The sequence below is a fragment of the Chiloscyllium plagiosum genome, chromosome 18, assembly GCF_004010195.1.
Source record: "Chiloscyllium plagiosum isolate BGI_BamShark_2017 chromosome 18, ASM401019v2, whole genome shotgun sequence".
Classification (NCBI taxonomy): domain Eukaryota; kingdom Metazoa; phylum Chordata; class Chondrichthyes; order Orectolobiformes; family Hemiscylliidae; genus Chiloscyllium; species Chiloscyllium plagiosum.
In genome coordinates, this window is record NC_057727.1 from 5,803,856 (window position 1) to 5,818,557 (window position 14,702).

At 47.0% G+C, this 14,702-nt stretch overlaps 1 protein-coding gene across 1 annotated transcript in view; it reads left to right on the forward strand.

Annotated features, from left to right (window-relative positions):
• Positions 1-14,702, forward strand: part of LOC122558816 (plexin-A1-like) — a 463,903-nt gene that overhangs the window by 446,993 nt on the left and 2,208 nt on the right. The window contains exons 18-19 of the mRNA XM_043707607.1: positions 4,192-4,431; positions 5,192-5,335. Coding sequence (XP_043563542.1) covers positions 4,192-4,431; positions 5,192-5,335 — 384 coding nt within the window. The remainder of the gene's footprint in view (positions 1-4,191; positions 4,432-5,191; positions 5,336-14,702) is intronic.

The following is a 14,702-nucleotide window of genomic DNA, read 5'->3' on the forward strand; positions in this document are numbered from 1 at the left end:
ATGAGGCTTGTGGGCCAAGGGGGCTAAGAGCTAAATTGGAGGGGGGGGGGGGGGGGGGGGTGGGGGTGGGACTCAGTCCCCTTAGCCCACAAGCTTTTGCTTGAAGGGCTTATGCTCGAAGCGTCGATTCTCCTTCTCCTCGGATGCTGCCTGACCGGCTGTTCTTTTCCAGCACCACCCTCTCGACACTGATCTCCAGCATCTGCATTCCTCACTTTCTCCGACTGGAACAAGGGGTTTGTTTACATGCTGTACATGTCTATGACTCTCTAACTCTGCCTGTGTGGAGCATTGTGGGGCAATTTATTTCCCATTGGCCCATGTTGTTTTTACTTCAGTTCTGAAAATCAGAAATTGGTGGCAACAATCAATTGGTCAGGGCACATCTATTTAAAGAGAAACAGGCTTACACACATAATGAGGCTTGTTGGGCCTTTGAGCCTGTTCTGAGAAGGGTCACCAGACCCCGACAAACATTAACTCAGATTTCTCTTCATAGATGCTACCAGCAACTTCTGATCTTGTTTTGAGCCTGTTCCGCCACTCGATAAGATCATAAAATCCCTACAGTGTGGAAGCAGGGACCTTCGGCCCATCAAATCCACACTGTCTCCTAAAGAGCATCCCAACCAGACTCACCCAACCTTATCCCCGTAACAATGCATTTCCATGGCTAACCCACACATCCCAGGATACTATGGCTAATTTAGCATGGCCAGTCCACTTAATCTGCGCATCTTCAGATGGTGAGATCGTGGCTGATCTGGTCCACATAGGCAGCAACGACATAGGGAGGAAGAAATGTGGGGATCTAAGGCAGAAAGTCAGGGAGCTAGGGAGGAAGCTTAGAGCTTCCTCCCGAGTTGTTGTCTCTGGTTTGTTGCCAGTGCCACGTGCTAGTGAAGCTATGAACAGAGAGAGCGCGGAGCTGAGCACGTGGCTGCAGGGATGGTGCAGGAGGGTGGGTTTCCGATTCTTGAATAATTGGAGCTCATTCTGGGGAAGGTGGGACCTCTACAAACAGGATGGTCTTCATCTGAACCAGAGGGGTACACAACTCCTTGGGTCGGGGAAGGGGGGGGGTCGGGTGTTGAAATTTGCTAATGCTCTTCGCAGGAGTTTAAATTAATGCAGCAGGGGGATGGGAACCTAAATTGTAGCTGCCGTGTACTGGGGTTTGAGGGTAGTGAGGTCAGGGATAGGTTTACAAGGTCGTGAGAGGGTACCAGCAATCAGGATGTTGGTTTGGAATGTGTGTACTTCAATGCCAGGAGCATCCAGAATGAGGTGGGTGAACTTGCAGCATGGGTTGGTACCTGGGACTTCGATGTTTTAGCCATTTCAGAGACTTGGCTGGAGGAGGGACAGAAATGGTTGTTGCAGATTCTGCGATTTAGACGTTTCAGCAAGAACAGAGAAGATGGTAAAAGGTGGGGGATGTGGGATTGTTAATCAAGGGTAGTATTAAGCAGCTGATATAACGTTTGAGGACTCATCCACTGAGGGAGTTTGTGCTGAGGTAGGAAACAGGCCTCCAAATAGTTCCAGGGATGTAGAGGAAAGGATAGCAAAGTTGTTAATCAAGGGTAGTATTAAGCAGCTGATATAACGTTTGAGGACTCATCCACTGAGGGAGTTTGTGCTGAGGTAGGAAACACGAAAGGAGAGGTCACCCTGTTGGGAGTTTTCTACAGGCCTCCAAATAGTTCCAGGGATGTAGAGGAAAGGATAGCAAAGATGATTCTGGATAGGAGCGAGAGTAACAGGGTAGTTGTTATGGGGGACTTTAACTTCCCCAATATTGACTGGGAATACGATAGTTCAAGTAGTTTAGTTGGGTCAGTTTTTATTCAATGTGTGCAGGAGGGTTTTCTGACACAGTAGGTAGACAGGCCAACAAGGGGCGATGCCATATTGGATTTGGTACTGGGGAATGAACCCGACCAGGTGTTAGATTTGGAGGTCGGTGAGCACCGTGGAGATAGTGACCATAATTCGGTTATGTTTACAAGAGCAATGGGCAGGGATAGGCATATACTGCAGGGAAAGAGGTATAACTGGGGGAAAGGCAATTATGATGCGATTAGGCAAGATTTAGGATCCATAGGATGGGAAACTGCAGGGAATGGACACACATGAAATGTGGAGTTTATTCAAGGAACAGCTACTGCAGGTCGTTGATAAGTATATACCTATCAGGCCGGGAGGTAGTTGTCGAGAGAGGGAGCCATGGTTTACTAAAGAAGTTGAAGCTCTTGTCAAGAGGAAGAAGAAGGCTTATGTGAGGATGAGGTGTGAAGGTTCAGTTAGGGGGCTTGAGAGTTATAAGTTAGCCAGAAAAGATCTAAAGAAAGAGCTAAGAAGAGCCAGGAGGGGACATGAGAAGTTGTTGGTGGATAGGATCAAGGAAAATCTTAAAGCCTTCTATAGATATATCAGGAATAAAGGAATGACTAGAGTAAGATTAGGGCCAATCAAAGATACTAGTGGGAAGTTGTGCCTGGAATCTGAGAACATAGGGGAAGCGCTTAATTAATACTTTTCGTCAGTATTCGAACACAGGGCACCTCAGCAACGGTCAGCTTTATAAAATCATGAGGGGCATCAATAAGGTGAATGGCAAGTCTTTGCCCTGAGGTGGAGAATTTCAAAATAGGGGCCAAACTTTTAAGATGAGAGGGGAAAGATTTAAAAAGGATATGAGGGGCAATGTTTTTACACAGAGGGCAGTTCATGTGTGGAATGAGCTGCCAGAGAAAGTGGTGGGTGCAGTTACAGTTATATGATATAAAAGATATTTGGATAAGTTCATGAATTGGACAGGTTTGGAAGGATATAGTCCCAGTGCAGACAGGCGGGACTTGTTTTGTTTGGGAACACGATTGGTGTGGATTAGTTGAACCGAAGGGTTTGTTTCCATCCTTTCTGACTCAATGACTCTGTGTGTCTCCACCGATACTTTCAGACCCACTGAGTTTCTCCAACAATTTCTGTTTTTGTTTGCTTCAGGTCTCCAGCATTTTTAGTTCTTTGTTTTATCTTCAGCGTGGGGGGGGTGTGGGGGATGGTGGTGGTGGTGGGGGGGTACATGGTGTTGCTCGTAATCCATTGGGTAGCACAGTGGCTCAGTGGTTAGCACTGCTGCCTCACACCACCAGGGTCCCAAGTTCGACTCCAGCCTTGGGTGACTGTCTGTGTGGAGTTTGCACATTCTCCCAGTGTCTGTGCGGGTTTCCTCCGAATGCTCTGGTTTCCTCCCACAGTCCAAAGAGGTGCAGGGAGGTGAATTGGCCATGCCAAATTGCCCCATAATGTTAGGTCAATTAGTCAGAGGGAAATGAGGCTGGGTGGGTTCCTCTTTGGAGGGTCGGTGTGGACTAGTTGGGCCAAAGGGCCTGTTTCCACACTGTAGGTAACCTAATCTAATGCTTTGGGATCATGGATTCAAATCCTGCCGTGGCAGTTGGTGGAATTTAAATTCAGTTACTAAATCTGAAATATCGGACTGACCCCAGAGAACTGAGTGGCTTGTTTGACCATATCAGAGCTGAAAAAATGTGTTGTTGGAAAAGCGCAGCAGGTCAGGCAGCATCCAAGGAGCAGGAGAATCGACGTTTCGGGCATTAGCCCTTCTTCAGGAAGGTGTCACGGTAGGCCAGGCTGGATATCCTTTCCTGAAGGACATTCACGAACTCGATGAGTTTTTGGAACAATCATGGCCACCATTGCTGAGCCTATCTTTTAATTCCAGATTTTGTGAATTGAATTTAAATTCCAGCCGCTGAGTTTTGAACCCTTCCCCTACTTGTGACTCTGGATGTCAAGTCCATTGACATTGCCATCAGTCCATCCTCTCTCACCGTCTCCCGTGTCCCCTTCCTAAAGAAGTGTTCTGGTTGGAGGTCAATTGAAAATGAAACATTTCAGAGCCTTGAGATTGACAGAATTTTAGTTTTCAAGCATATTAAAAGTTACAGAACCCGGGTGAGTGAGTGGATCGACCATAATCAAATTGTGGGATAGAACAGACTCTCGGGCAGAATGGCCTGTTGCTGCTGTTTTCTCTAATTTTACTTCATGGTGATTCACTGTGAAACAGTGTTTGACAATGTTTCCATGTGATGTTTTACTGTCTTAAAGCTAATAACAAGTGCTTGTTAACTTATAAGAGTAACTGTGTCCCTCCCACAGGGATGCAAGGTGTTAAATGACACAGCCATGATCTGCAAGGCTCCATCCATCGCAAACAGTGGGCGAACCTCCCTGGAAAGTCCAGCTCAGCCCGACGAGATTGGCTTTGTCATGGACAACGTGCAGTCGGTGCTGATCATCAATGGAACGGGATTCACTTATTACCCGGACCCCGTCTTTGAGATGCTGAGTCCGTCCGGAATTGTTGAGCTCAAGCCCAGCTCGCCAGTTATACTGAAGGTGAGAACTCAGTAAAGTCAGGAGTGGTTACCGCTCTCCACACCTTGGGGCCACTGTCCCATCCCTGTGTCTCTTAATGGGGAAGGCCATGAGGATGTCAAGGCTGAGTGAGTCAGTGTGACTCAGGAGCTCTGCAGATTTCTGAAAAGTATCCACTTCTGTGCTCAGGTCAAATACAAATCCCCTTTTCCATGCGTTTGCAGTTTAGTTTCTTTCTAATTAATGTTATAGCTGCATTTGTTCATATTGTCAAATGATGTGAGTGGGCTTGTGTTTTTATGAACGGCTGTGTGTCTTTGTGTGTGTGTCTGTGTGTGTGTATGTGAGTGAGTGAGAAAGATTTTTTGTCCACCCTCCCTCCTCCCCCCTCCTTTTGCCCATCCTCTCACACTTCCCCACCCCCTCCCATCTCTCCCTACTCCTTTCACTCCCCCTCTCCCTTGATCTTCCCCCACCCTCTCAATTTGCCTACCTGACTGAGCACCTCTCACTGGTAGCTCTTCCCTCCCTGGTACCACAGCTCACCCTCACCCCTGAGCCCCTTCCACAGGGTATGATGCTAGTCTCAACACAATGGGCCAAATGGTCTATTTCTCAGCAACGATGTTTGATTTTTCTTTTCTCAACCTTCCCGTGGCTTACCTTTGGCAAAATAATGGTGCAGGGACACATTGAGATGGACGTACGGGCTGGTGGTGCTGTGTGGGATGGAAACCCATTTGGTCTTTGGAACCCATTTGGTCTTTGTCTCTGTTTGTAGGGGAGGAACCTGATTCCCAACGCTCCTGGAAACGTCAAGCTGAACTACACGGTGTTAATCGGGGAGAATGCTTGTGTATTGACCGTCTCGGAGACCCAGCTCCTGTGTGAGCCGCCCAACCTGACTGGCGAGCACAAGGTTATGGTGAGTGTGTGTTTAGTGTGTGTATGCACAGGAAGAGACTGTTCAGCCTTTCCTGCCTGTGCCCTATCTCAGAACCTGCGCTGAGAATCATGGCCCCCACCTCACATCCCCACCTCCACTGCACACTGTTCTTTTTCAGAGGTAAAAATTCAAAATGGACGTTTTACAAGTCCCTTTCAGAGGGTGGTTAACAGTTAGCTGGGGGAACACTCAGTGGTTAGCTCAGTGGTTAGTGCTGATGCTTCACAGTGCCAGGGACCCAGCCTCGGGTGACTGTCTATGCAGAGTTTGTACATTCTCCCAAGTCTGTGTGGGTTTCCTCCATGTGCTCTGGTTTCCTCCCACAATCTGAAGATGTGCAGGTCAGAGTGGATTGGTTTTGCTAAATTTTTGTATTCATTCATGGGATGTGGATCTTACCAGCTAGGCCAGCATTTATTGCCCATCCCTAATTGTCCAGAGGGTAGTTCAAGTGTCAACCACATTGCTGTGGGTCTGGAGTCACATGTAGGTCAGACCAGGTAAGGATGGCAGTTTCCTTCCCTAAAGGACATTATTGAACCAGTTGGGTTTTTCAGCAATTGACAATGAATTCATGGTCATCGGTAGACTCTTAATTCCAGATTTTTTTAATATTGAATTCAAATTCCACCATCTACCATGAAAAGATTGAAACACAGGTCCCTGGAGTATTACATAGGTCTCTGTTTAATAATTGGGTGATAATGCCATTAGGCCATCACCTCCCCTTTCTCTGTAGTATCTGGGGATGTGTAGGCTAGGTGGGCTAGCCAGGATAAAGGTTTGTGGGAATTGGGTAGGGTGTTCTTTGGATGGTTGGTGTGTTGTTAATGGGCCAAATGGCTGCTTTCTGCACTGTAGGGGATTTTATGATTCTACATTGCTGTAGGATGCCTGGAGTCATATATAGGCTATTCCAGGTAAGGACAACGATTTCCTTCCTTAAAGGGCATGAGTGAATCAGATGGGTTTTTACAATGATCCAGTAGTTTCATAGTCACTGTTACCAAGATGAGTTTGCCTTCAATCAATTTAACTTGAATACTGATGGAACTCTGTGCCTGGAAGGGTGGGAGAGGCTGAAATCCTCATAATCATAGAATCCCTACAGTGTGGAAGCAGTCCATTCAGCCCATTGTGTCCACACCAACCCTCTGAAGGGTATCCCAACCAGACCCCCTCCACTGCCCCTGTGACACTGCATTGCTCATGACTAACCCACCTAGCTTGGGCACTATGATCAATTTCCCATGGCCAGTCCACCTAACCTGTGTATCTTTAGACTATGGGGGGAAACTGGAGCAGCAGGCAGAAACCAGCACAGACACAGGGAAAATGTGCAAACTCCACGAGACTGTCGTCCAAGGCTGGAATTGAACCCAGCTCCCTGGAGCTGCAAGGTAGCAGTGCTAACCACTGGGCCACTGTGCCGTTTGAGCAGCATTTAGATGTGTACTTGCGATGCCAAGGCTGTGGCCACATGCTGGAGAATGGGAGCAGAATAGTGAGGTGATTACTTTTGAACAGCATAAACTAGATGGGCCGAAGAGCCTTTTTCCTGTGCTGTAGACCTCATGAAACCAGAACATTACCTTATTTAAAGAAATGAGCATCCAGGTTCAGCGTGTAATAGGGAAAGCAAGTGGAGACTTGGCCTTTGTTTCAAAGGTAATGGAACATGAAACCAGCCCCAACTTGGGCTGTCTCCATCGTCACTGCACAACCTTTGTTAGCAAGGAACCCCGTTACCACATACAGGCCCCAAGTGGGAACCCTGTCACCAACCCTCTCAGGAATAACCAGGGACTGCCAACAAGTGCCGATCTCGCCAGCACCTCAAAGATGGAAGGGACACTGACAAAAATCGATTGTTGTGCCCATCTATAACGTGCGTTTGGTCCACACAAACTCACTGTAATGCTGTTTCTAAAGAGCAGACTTTTAAAACAGGGGTTGGCTGTGATGCGATTACATCACCAACACTTTAAGCGCTGTTTTTAAAGCGTGACTTTTCTATCATGCGGGGTCGTACAAGAACACAACCATCGCGCTTTAGCAGAACTGACTGTACTCAGTGTTCACCAGCACAAAGCAAATGAAAATCCCACCCGCCTACTGTTGCCATACTCTGCAGCTTTTATTTTCCTACAAAAGACAAATTTGTCTTGTCTACCACACCCGTGGTGAAGATTGAATTTTAAAATGAGTCATAGGAAGTAACACAGCAAAACCCTACTTTCACTTTGATCTTAAGTATACATTCTGAAGGCTTATTTTTAATTATGCCTCCCTCGCTCGCTCCAAGTCTGCAAAATCTCGGATGGATTTAAAGGGATAAAACCCAGCAATAAGCCTCACAGAAATTCATCAGCGTGTTTATTTGCAAAGAAGGTTTAAACTTACTTTGAGCTGCCCTAACTGAGTGCTGATATGAGGCTTTCCCAGAGTCAGCCAGAACTGACTGTTCTTTCTGAGCTAATTTTCTTTTGGAAATGCATTAGGGGCAGTGATAGAGTGGGAGCAGACGCCAGGATAAAAAGAGAGAGCATTCTTTTTATTCTGCAAGCTTTTTTTATTCTCTTGTGGAACGTGGGCATTGCCGGCTGGGCCCAGCATTTATTACCCCGTCCCTAGTTGCCCCTTGAGAAGGTGGGGGTGAGCTGCCTTCTTGAACCGCTGCAGTCCACCTGCTGTGGGTTGACCCACAATGCCCTTAGGGAGGGAATTCCGGGATTTTGACCCAGCGACAGTGAAGGAACGGCGGTATATTTCCAAGTCAGGATGGTGAGTGGTTTGGAGAGGAACTTGCAGGGGGTGGTGTTCCCATGTATCTGCTGCCCTTGTCCTTCTCAATGAAAGTGGTCGTGTGTTTGGAAGGTGCTGTCTGAGGATCTTTGGTGAATTTCTTCAGTACACCTTGTAGATGGTACACACTACTGCGACCATGCATTGGTGGCAGAGGGAGTGAATGTTTGGGGATGTGGTGCCAATCGATCAGGCTGCTTTCTCCTGGATGGTGTTAAGTTTCTTGAGTGTTGTTGGAGCTGTACCTATCCAGGCAAGTGGGGAGTGTTTGCTTGGTCTTCTAGCCTGCCCATACATACATGCCCTTTTTTAATCTGTTCGTGGATTGTGAGCATCACTGGCTAGGCCTGCATTTATTATCCGCCCGTAATTTAAAAGCCGCCCACATTTACGGTGGATCTGGAGTTACATGTAGGGCAGACTAGATAAGGATGGCTGATTTCCTTCCCGTAAAAGAATTAATAAACCAAGCAGGGAAGGTGATGGCCTAGAGTATTATCACTCGACTATTAATCCAGAGACAAGATTATAGTGGTGCTGGAAAAGCACAGCAGGTCAGGCAGCATCTGACGATCAGGAAAATTTTGGGCAAAAGCCCTTCATCAGGAATCCAAAGTTAGCCCAGAGACCCAGGTAATGTTCTGGGGGCCAGGGTTTTTTTTAGATTAGAATTTTTTTTAGATTAGTTTTTTTTTTAGATTAGTTTTTTTTTTAAGATTACATTACAGTGTGGAAACAGGCCCTTCGGCCCAACAAGCACACACCGACCCGCCGAAGCGCAACCCACCCATACCCCTACATTTACCCCTATACCTAACACTACGGGCAATTTAGCATGGCCAATTCACCTGACCTGTACATCTTTGGACTGTGGGAGGAAACCGGAGGAAACTCACGCAGACACGGGGAGAACGTGCAAACTCCACACAGTCAGTCGCCTGAGGCGGGAATTGAACCCGGGTCTCTGGCGCTGTGAGGCAACAGTACTAACCACTGTGCCACCGTGCCGCCGTGTCGCCCCATAGCAGATGGTGGAGTTTGAATTTGATTAAAAATATCTGGAATTAAGAATCTTAATGATGACTGTGAATCAATTGTCGAAAAAACCCATCGGGAAGGAATCTGCCATCCTTACCTGGTCTGGCCTACATGTGACTCCAGATCCATAGCAATGTGGTTGACTCTTAACTGCCCTCTGGGCAATAAATGTTGCCGAGCCAGTGATGCCCTTGTTTTGTGTATGAATTTTTTAAAAATGGGGTGTTGCAACAATTGACTCCATCATCACTAGGTTAGCTTTTCTTTTCAGATTCTTATTACATTTTGCCGTCTGCCCTGGTGGGATTTGACTCCCTGTCCCGTGAGCATTATCCTAGGGTTCGGGTTTATTCATACAGTGACTTTAACTGAGACTCGTCACCTTCAGCCCTGAGCATAAGATGGAACAAATTACTAATGAAGGGACGCTTTTGGAGGATCAGGACTGAGAATCATGAAGAAATGTATGGGTGGCACAGGAGTTCAGTGGGTGGCATGGTGGCTCAGTGGTTAGCACCACCGCCTTACAGCACCAGGGACACGGGTTCGATCCTAGCCTTGGGTGATTGTCTGTGTGGAGTTTGCGCACTCTCCCCCTGTCTGCGTGGGTTTCCTCCCACAATCCAAAGATGTGCAGGTCAGGGTGAATTGGCCGTGCTAAACTGCCCATAGTGTGGATTATTAGTCAGGGGTAAATATAGGGTGGTGGGTTACCCTTTGGAGTGGACTTGTTGGATTAAAGGGCCTGTTTCCACACCAGAGCAATTCTAATTCTAAATTGTTTTGAGGAATTTATTTTAGCCAATGGAGGTTAAAGAATAAAACAGTGTCCCCCCCGTAAAGCGCAAGAAGAGCAGAGAATGGGGGAAGAAAATTGGGAGAAAGCTGTGAGAGATTTCAGAGTCTTCTTGCATGAATTACAAAAAAAAACTAACACCCAACTTCAGCAAGTAATAAGGAGGGCAGGTAGAATGTCAGCTTTTATTTCAAAGGGAATGGAGAATAAATATAGGGAGGTTTTACTAGAATTATACAAACCACTAAACAGGCCGCAGCTGGAGTACTGCAAACCATTATGGGCTTCTTATCTGAGGAATGATACAGTGATATTGGAAGCAGTCCAGAGAAGGTTCACTTGGATGATACCAGGGATGGAGGGACTGTCTTATGAAGAGAGGCTGAGTAGATTGGGCCTGTTCTTGCTGAAATGTTGAGGGATGAAAAGGGACCTTCTTGAAACATAGAATTCTTCAGGGACTTGATCGGGTAGATGTGGAGAGATTGTTTCCCCTTGTGGGAGAGTCTAGGACCAGAGGGAATCATCTCAGAGCAAGTGGTTGCCCATTGAGGACGGGGATGAGGAGGAATTTCTTTTCTCAGAGGGTCATAACTCTGTGCAATTCTTTGCTGAAAAGGGTGGTCAAGGCTGGATCATTGAGAATACTTGAGGCTGAAATGAGCAGATTTATTAGTAAGGGTTGATCAGCCGTGATCTGATTGATTGGCTGAGGGAACTCGATGGGCTGAATGACCTCCTTCTGAACCCCCCAAGCCAACATGTTACGGACAGAATATTCAGGTATGGATTAGATCCAATCGGATGGCACAATTCATCTCACTCTGACTTGTTTTGTCGTTTCTGCGCATGGCCGAGATGATGGGACAGGTTTTGGGGAAGATGGTTGTAAGTTATGGCAGTAATTTCCTGCTGCGTTTGGCAGCTTGGAGCCTGTGGTGTGATAGTGGTGTCATGGGGAATACCGTGAACTAGCAAGGGTAATGCCCTGGTGGCACTGGCTCGCATCCCACCACAGCAGCTGTTGAATTAAATTTTGTTAATATATCTGCCATAAAATCCTTGTTGTAGCAATGAGCACCATTGATTATCGTCAAAGCCCATCTACTTCACCCATGGCCTTTTGAAGGAGATCTAGGCAGCATGTAACTCCAGACGCAGAGCAAAGTGGCTAACTCTCAACTGCACTGGTTAAGACAACCAGCATTGCCCATATCCCAGGAAAGACTGAAGAACAACAAAAAGTGTGTGACCCACAAGGAATCCATGGTATTGTTGCTCCCTCTCGTTTCTCCCATGGCAACGGTTGCCAAGGAGCTTATACTGAAGATATGTCCCTGCTCCACAATATATAATCCTTCTTTTAGAGTAAACCTCAATTTCCTTACACCACTTTCGAGGTGAAAGAATGTATTTTTGAAACAATTGTGTTTTCTTTCTTTGAGACGTTGAGGTTAGTTCTTTTGGAGTTTGGACTCACAGTTATTCTAGATGGTAGTGACATTGACAATATCTGAAGGTCTCATTATTTTTGAGCGGGGAGCTGGATTTCTGTCACTCTTCATGGTACCCGTCCTCGCTCATCTTTGGCTGGCGTACTGCCACATCTCTTACCCTCTGCTGCCACTGACAATGCCATTCCCTGAGGGGGCCGGCAGCTCTCGGAGGTTGGAATTTCACCGCTGCCAGGGACCTCAGGAGTGGGAGGGCGGAGGGTTGATGGTGGCCACTTCAGTGTTGGCCTGGTCAGGCAAAGCCCCCACCCCCCCACCCCCACCCCAATTCTCCATAGCAAAGTGATGGGAGTGGGAGTGGGGGTAGGACACTGTGGCCGGGAGAGTGGCTCCACAGCAGCCTTGGGGCATCCAGGCCAACATTATACATCTGAGATCCTTCAACAGAATGGCACAACATTAAGCCTGTGATTAGAGAGGATGTTTCCTCATGTGAGGCACTCTGGAACGAGAGGTCATAGGCTTAAGGATGAGGAATAGCAGGTTTCAAACAGAGATCAGGAGAAATTACTTCTCTCAAAGGGACATGAAACTGTGGAGTTCACTGGCCCAGAGTGCAGTATATGCTGGGGATATACCGAGTAATTGGAAGGAGGAGGTAGACAGACTTTAACCAGTAATGGGCTGAAGGGTAATGGAGAGTAGGCTAGAAGGTGACGTGGAGACCAAAATGAGATCGCTCAGGATAGCATTGAAAGGCAGAGCAGGCTTGAGGGGCTGAATGCCTTACTTCTGCTTCTTGTGTTCATCTTCAAGAATATCGCCCCCTACCCTGACTAGATCAGATAGGGGTCAAATCACCTAGCTGTGAGAATGAGACGCTACCTCCAACTCGGTTCCAATTGGGGCATGGGTCAAAAGTATTCAGTTTTCACCATTGGGGTTGAGTGGCTGTTTATTCCTGAACACCACTCCAAGCAGATCATCTGTCCATTATCACATCACTCTCCTGTGAGATCTCCTGGGGTGGCACGGTGACTCAGAGGTTAGCACTGCTGCCTCACAGCATCAGGGTTCTAGGTTTGATTCCAGCCTTGGGCGACTGACTGTGTGGATTCTCCCCGTGTCTGCGTGGGTTTCCTCCCACAGTCACAAAGATGTACAGGTTAGGTGAATTGGCCACGCTAAATTGTCCATATTGTTAGGTGCATTAGTCAGAGGGAAATGGGTCTGGGTGGGTTACTCTTCGGAGGGTTAGTGTGGACTGGTTGGGCTGAAGAGCCTGTTTCCACACTGTAGGGAATCTAATCTAATCTTGCTGTGCACCGATTGGCTGCTGCATTTTCCTGCATGTCAGTGGGGCTCTACAGGTTCTTCCCTGGCCCATTAAAGCCTTTGTTACATCCTGAGGTTGTGACCGGTGCTATACAAATGTAAGCTCTTGACATCCCCCTCTCGGACAGTTAAATTGGGTTGAAGAATCTGTCATGATGCCAGGTCGGTGACTAGTTGCCTCTGTTTCATTAAGTAAAGAGTTTGCTGTGTCTTACTGTGTCTTGAGTGACTCTTGACAGTACTAAGTGAGTGAAGGATGAGGCAGTGAGTGTTTAATACAGTGGTGGGAGCTAATGGAGCAGTAATAATCCACTCTGACGATATTTCAGCAGCAAGTTATGGTGGCAGCTCATTTGAACAACTCTACCCTAACATGCCCTTCTGAATAACATGCCCAGTAAAATAACAAAGAACATCCACACTCATTGTCCTAGGATGATAGGACTGTATGAAGAGAGACTGAATTGTTTAGGACTGTAATCACTGGAGTTTAAAACAATGGATGGAGAAGGGGGAATCTCATAGAAATCTATAAAATTCTAACAGGATTCGACGGAATAAACACAGGGAGGATGTCCCTGGGAGAAACAACAACCAGGGGTCACAGTCAAAGGGGAAGGCCATTTCGGACTGAGATGAGGAGAAATGGTGTGCTTGTGGAACTCTCTATCACAGAAAGCAGCTGAGGCCGAAACATTGACTGTTTTCAAGAAAGAGATAGATATAGTTCTTAGAGCTTAAGGAATGGTGTGAGAGCTGGAACAGGGCACAGAGTTATATGATCAGCCATGATCATATTGAACAGCATGGCTGGCTCAAAGGGCTGAGTGGCCTCATCCTACTCGGATCTTCTCTGTTTCTCAGTTTCCAATCCTTCATTGGGGAAGAAGGCAAGAGTTTCTCGTCAGGGTGAGGATGAAGATTGAATGGAATTTCATCTGTCATGAGAACGCCAGCTGGAACTAGCCTTCCTTTATTTATTCATTGGATCCCAAGGTCCACATTTATCACTTGTCCCAAAAAGCCTTTGAACTGAGCAACTTGCTTTGCTGTTCTCGGAAGACAGTTAAACGTCAACCACGTTGCTGTGTGCCGGGCAACTGACTGTGTGGATTCTCCCCGGGTCTGCGTGGGTTTCCTCCCACAGTCAGAAAGATGTGCAGGTTAGGTGAATTGGCCACGCTAAATTGTCCATAGTGTTAGGTGCATTGGTCAGACGGAAATGGGTCTGGGTGGGTTACTGGAGTTAGGTGTAGACCAGGCCAGGTGAGGATGGCAGATTTCCTTCCTTGTGAATCAAATGGGATTTTGCAATTGATGGTGGAGATGTGGTCGCCATTACTGAGATGTGGAGGTGCTGGTGTTGGACTGGGGTGGACAAAGTTGAAAATAAAGTTATCGTCCAATGGGTTTATTTGGAAGTACGAGCTTTCATCAGTTACTGAAGGGGCAGCATTCCGAAAGCTCGTGCTTCCAAATAAGCCTGTTGGACTATTACCTGGTGTTGTGTGATTTTTAACCATTCCTGAGGTCAGCTTTCAATTTTGCTCAGAAGATTGAAATTTTATTGGCGACAGCAATGGGATTTGAACTAGTTTTCTCAGGACATTTACCTAAGCCTCTTCCAGTGACATGGCCACTGCACCACGGGTCTTTCTCTCCCTCCCTACTGTCCGTCCAACCACGTGTGGTGAAACCCATTGTTGGTCTTCAGCCAAACTGCCTAATGGAGGTTTCAGTCAAGGGCCTTTTTCAGTGGCATGGTTGTGTGACCAGTTTCGGATTGATCTCCTTGATGACTAGCCACCCCCAAGTGACTTGGAACTCAGGGCCAGGAAAGGCTGGTGGAGATAGAAACCTTACCATATTTCGAAAGGACTGTGATAGGCCCTTGAGGGTGGTGTTATCTCTCAGGCTG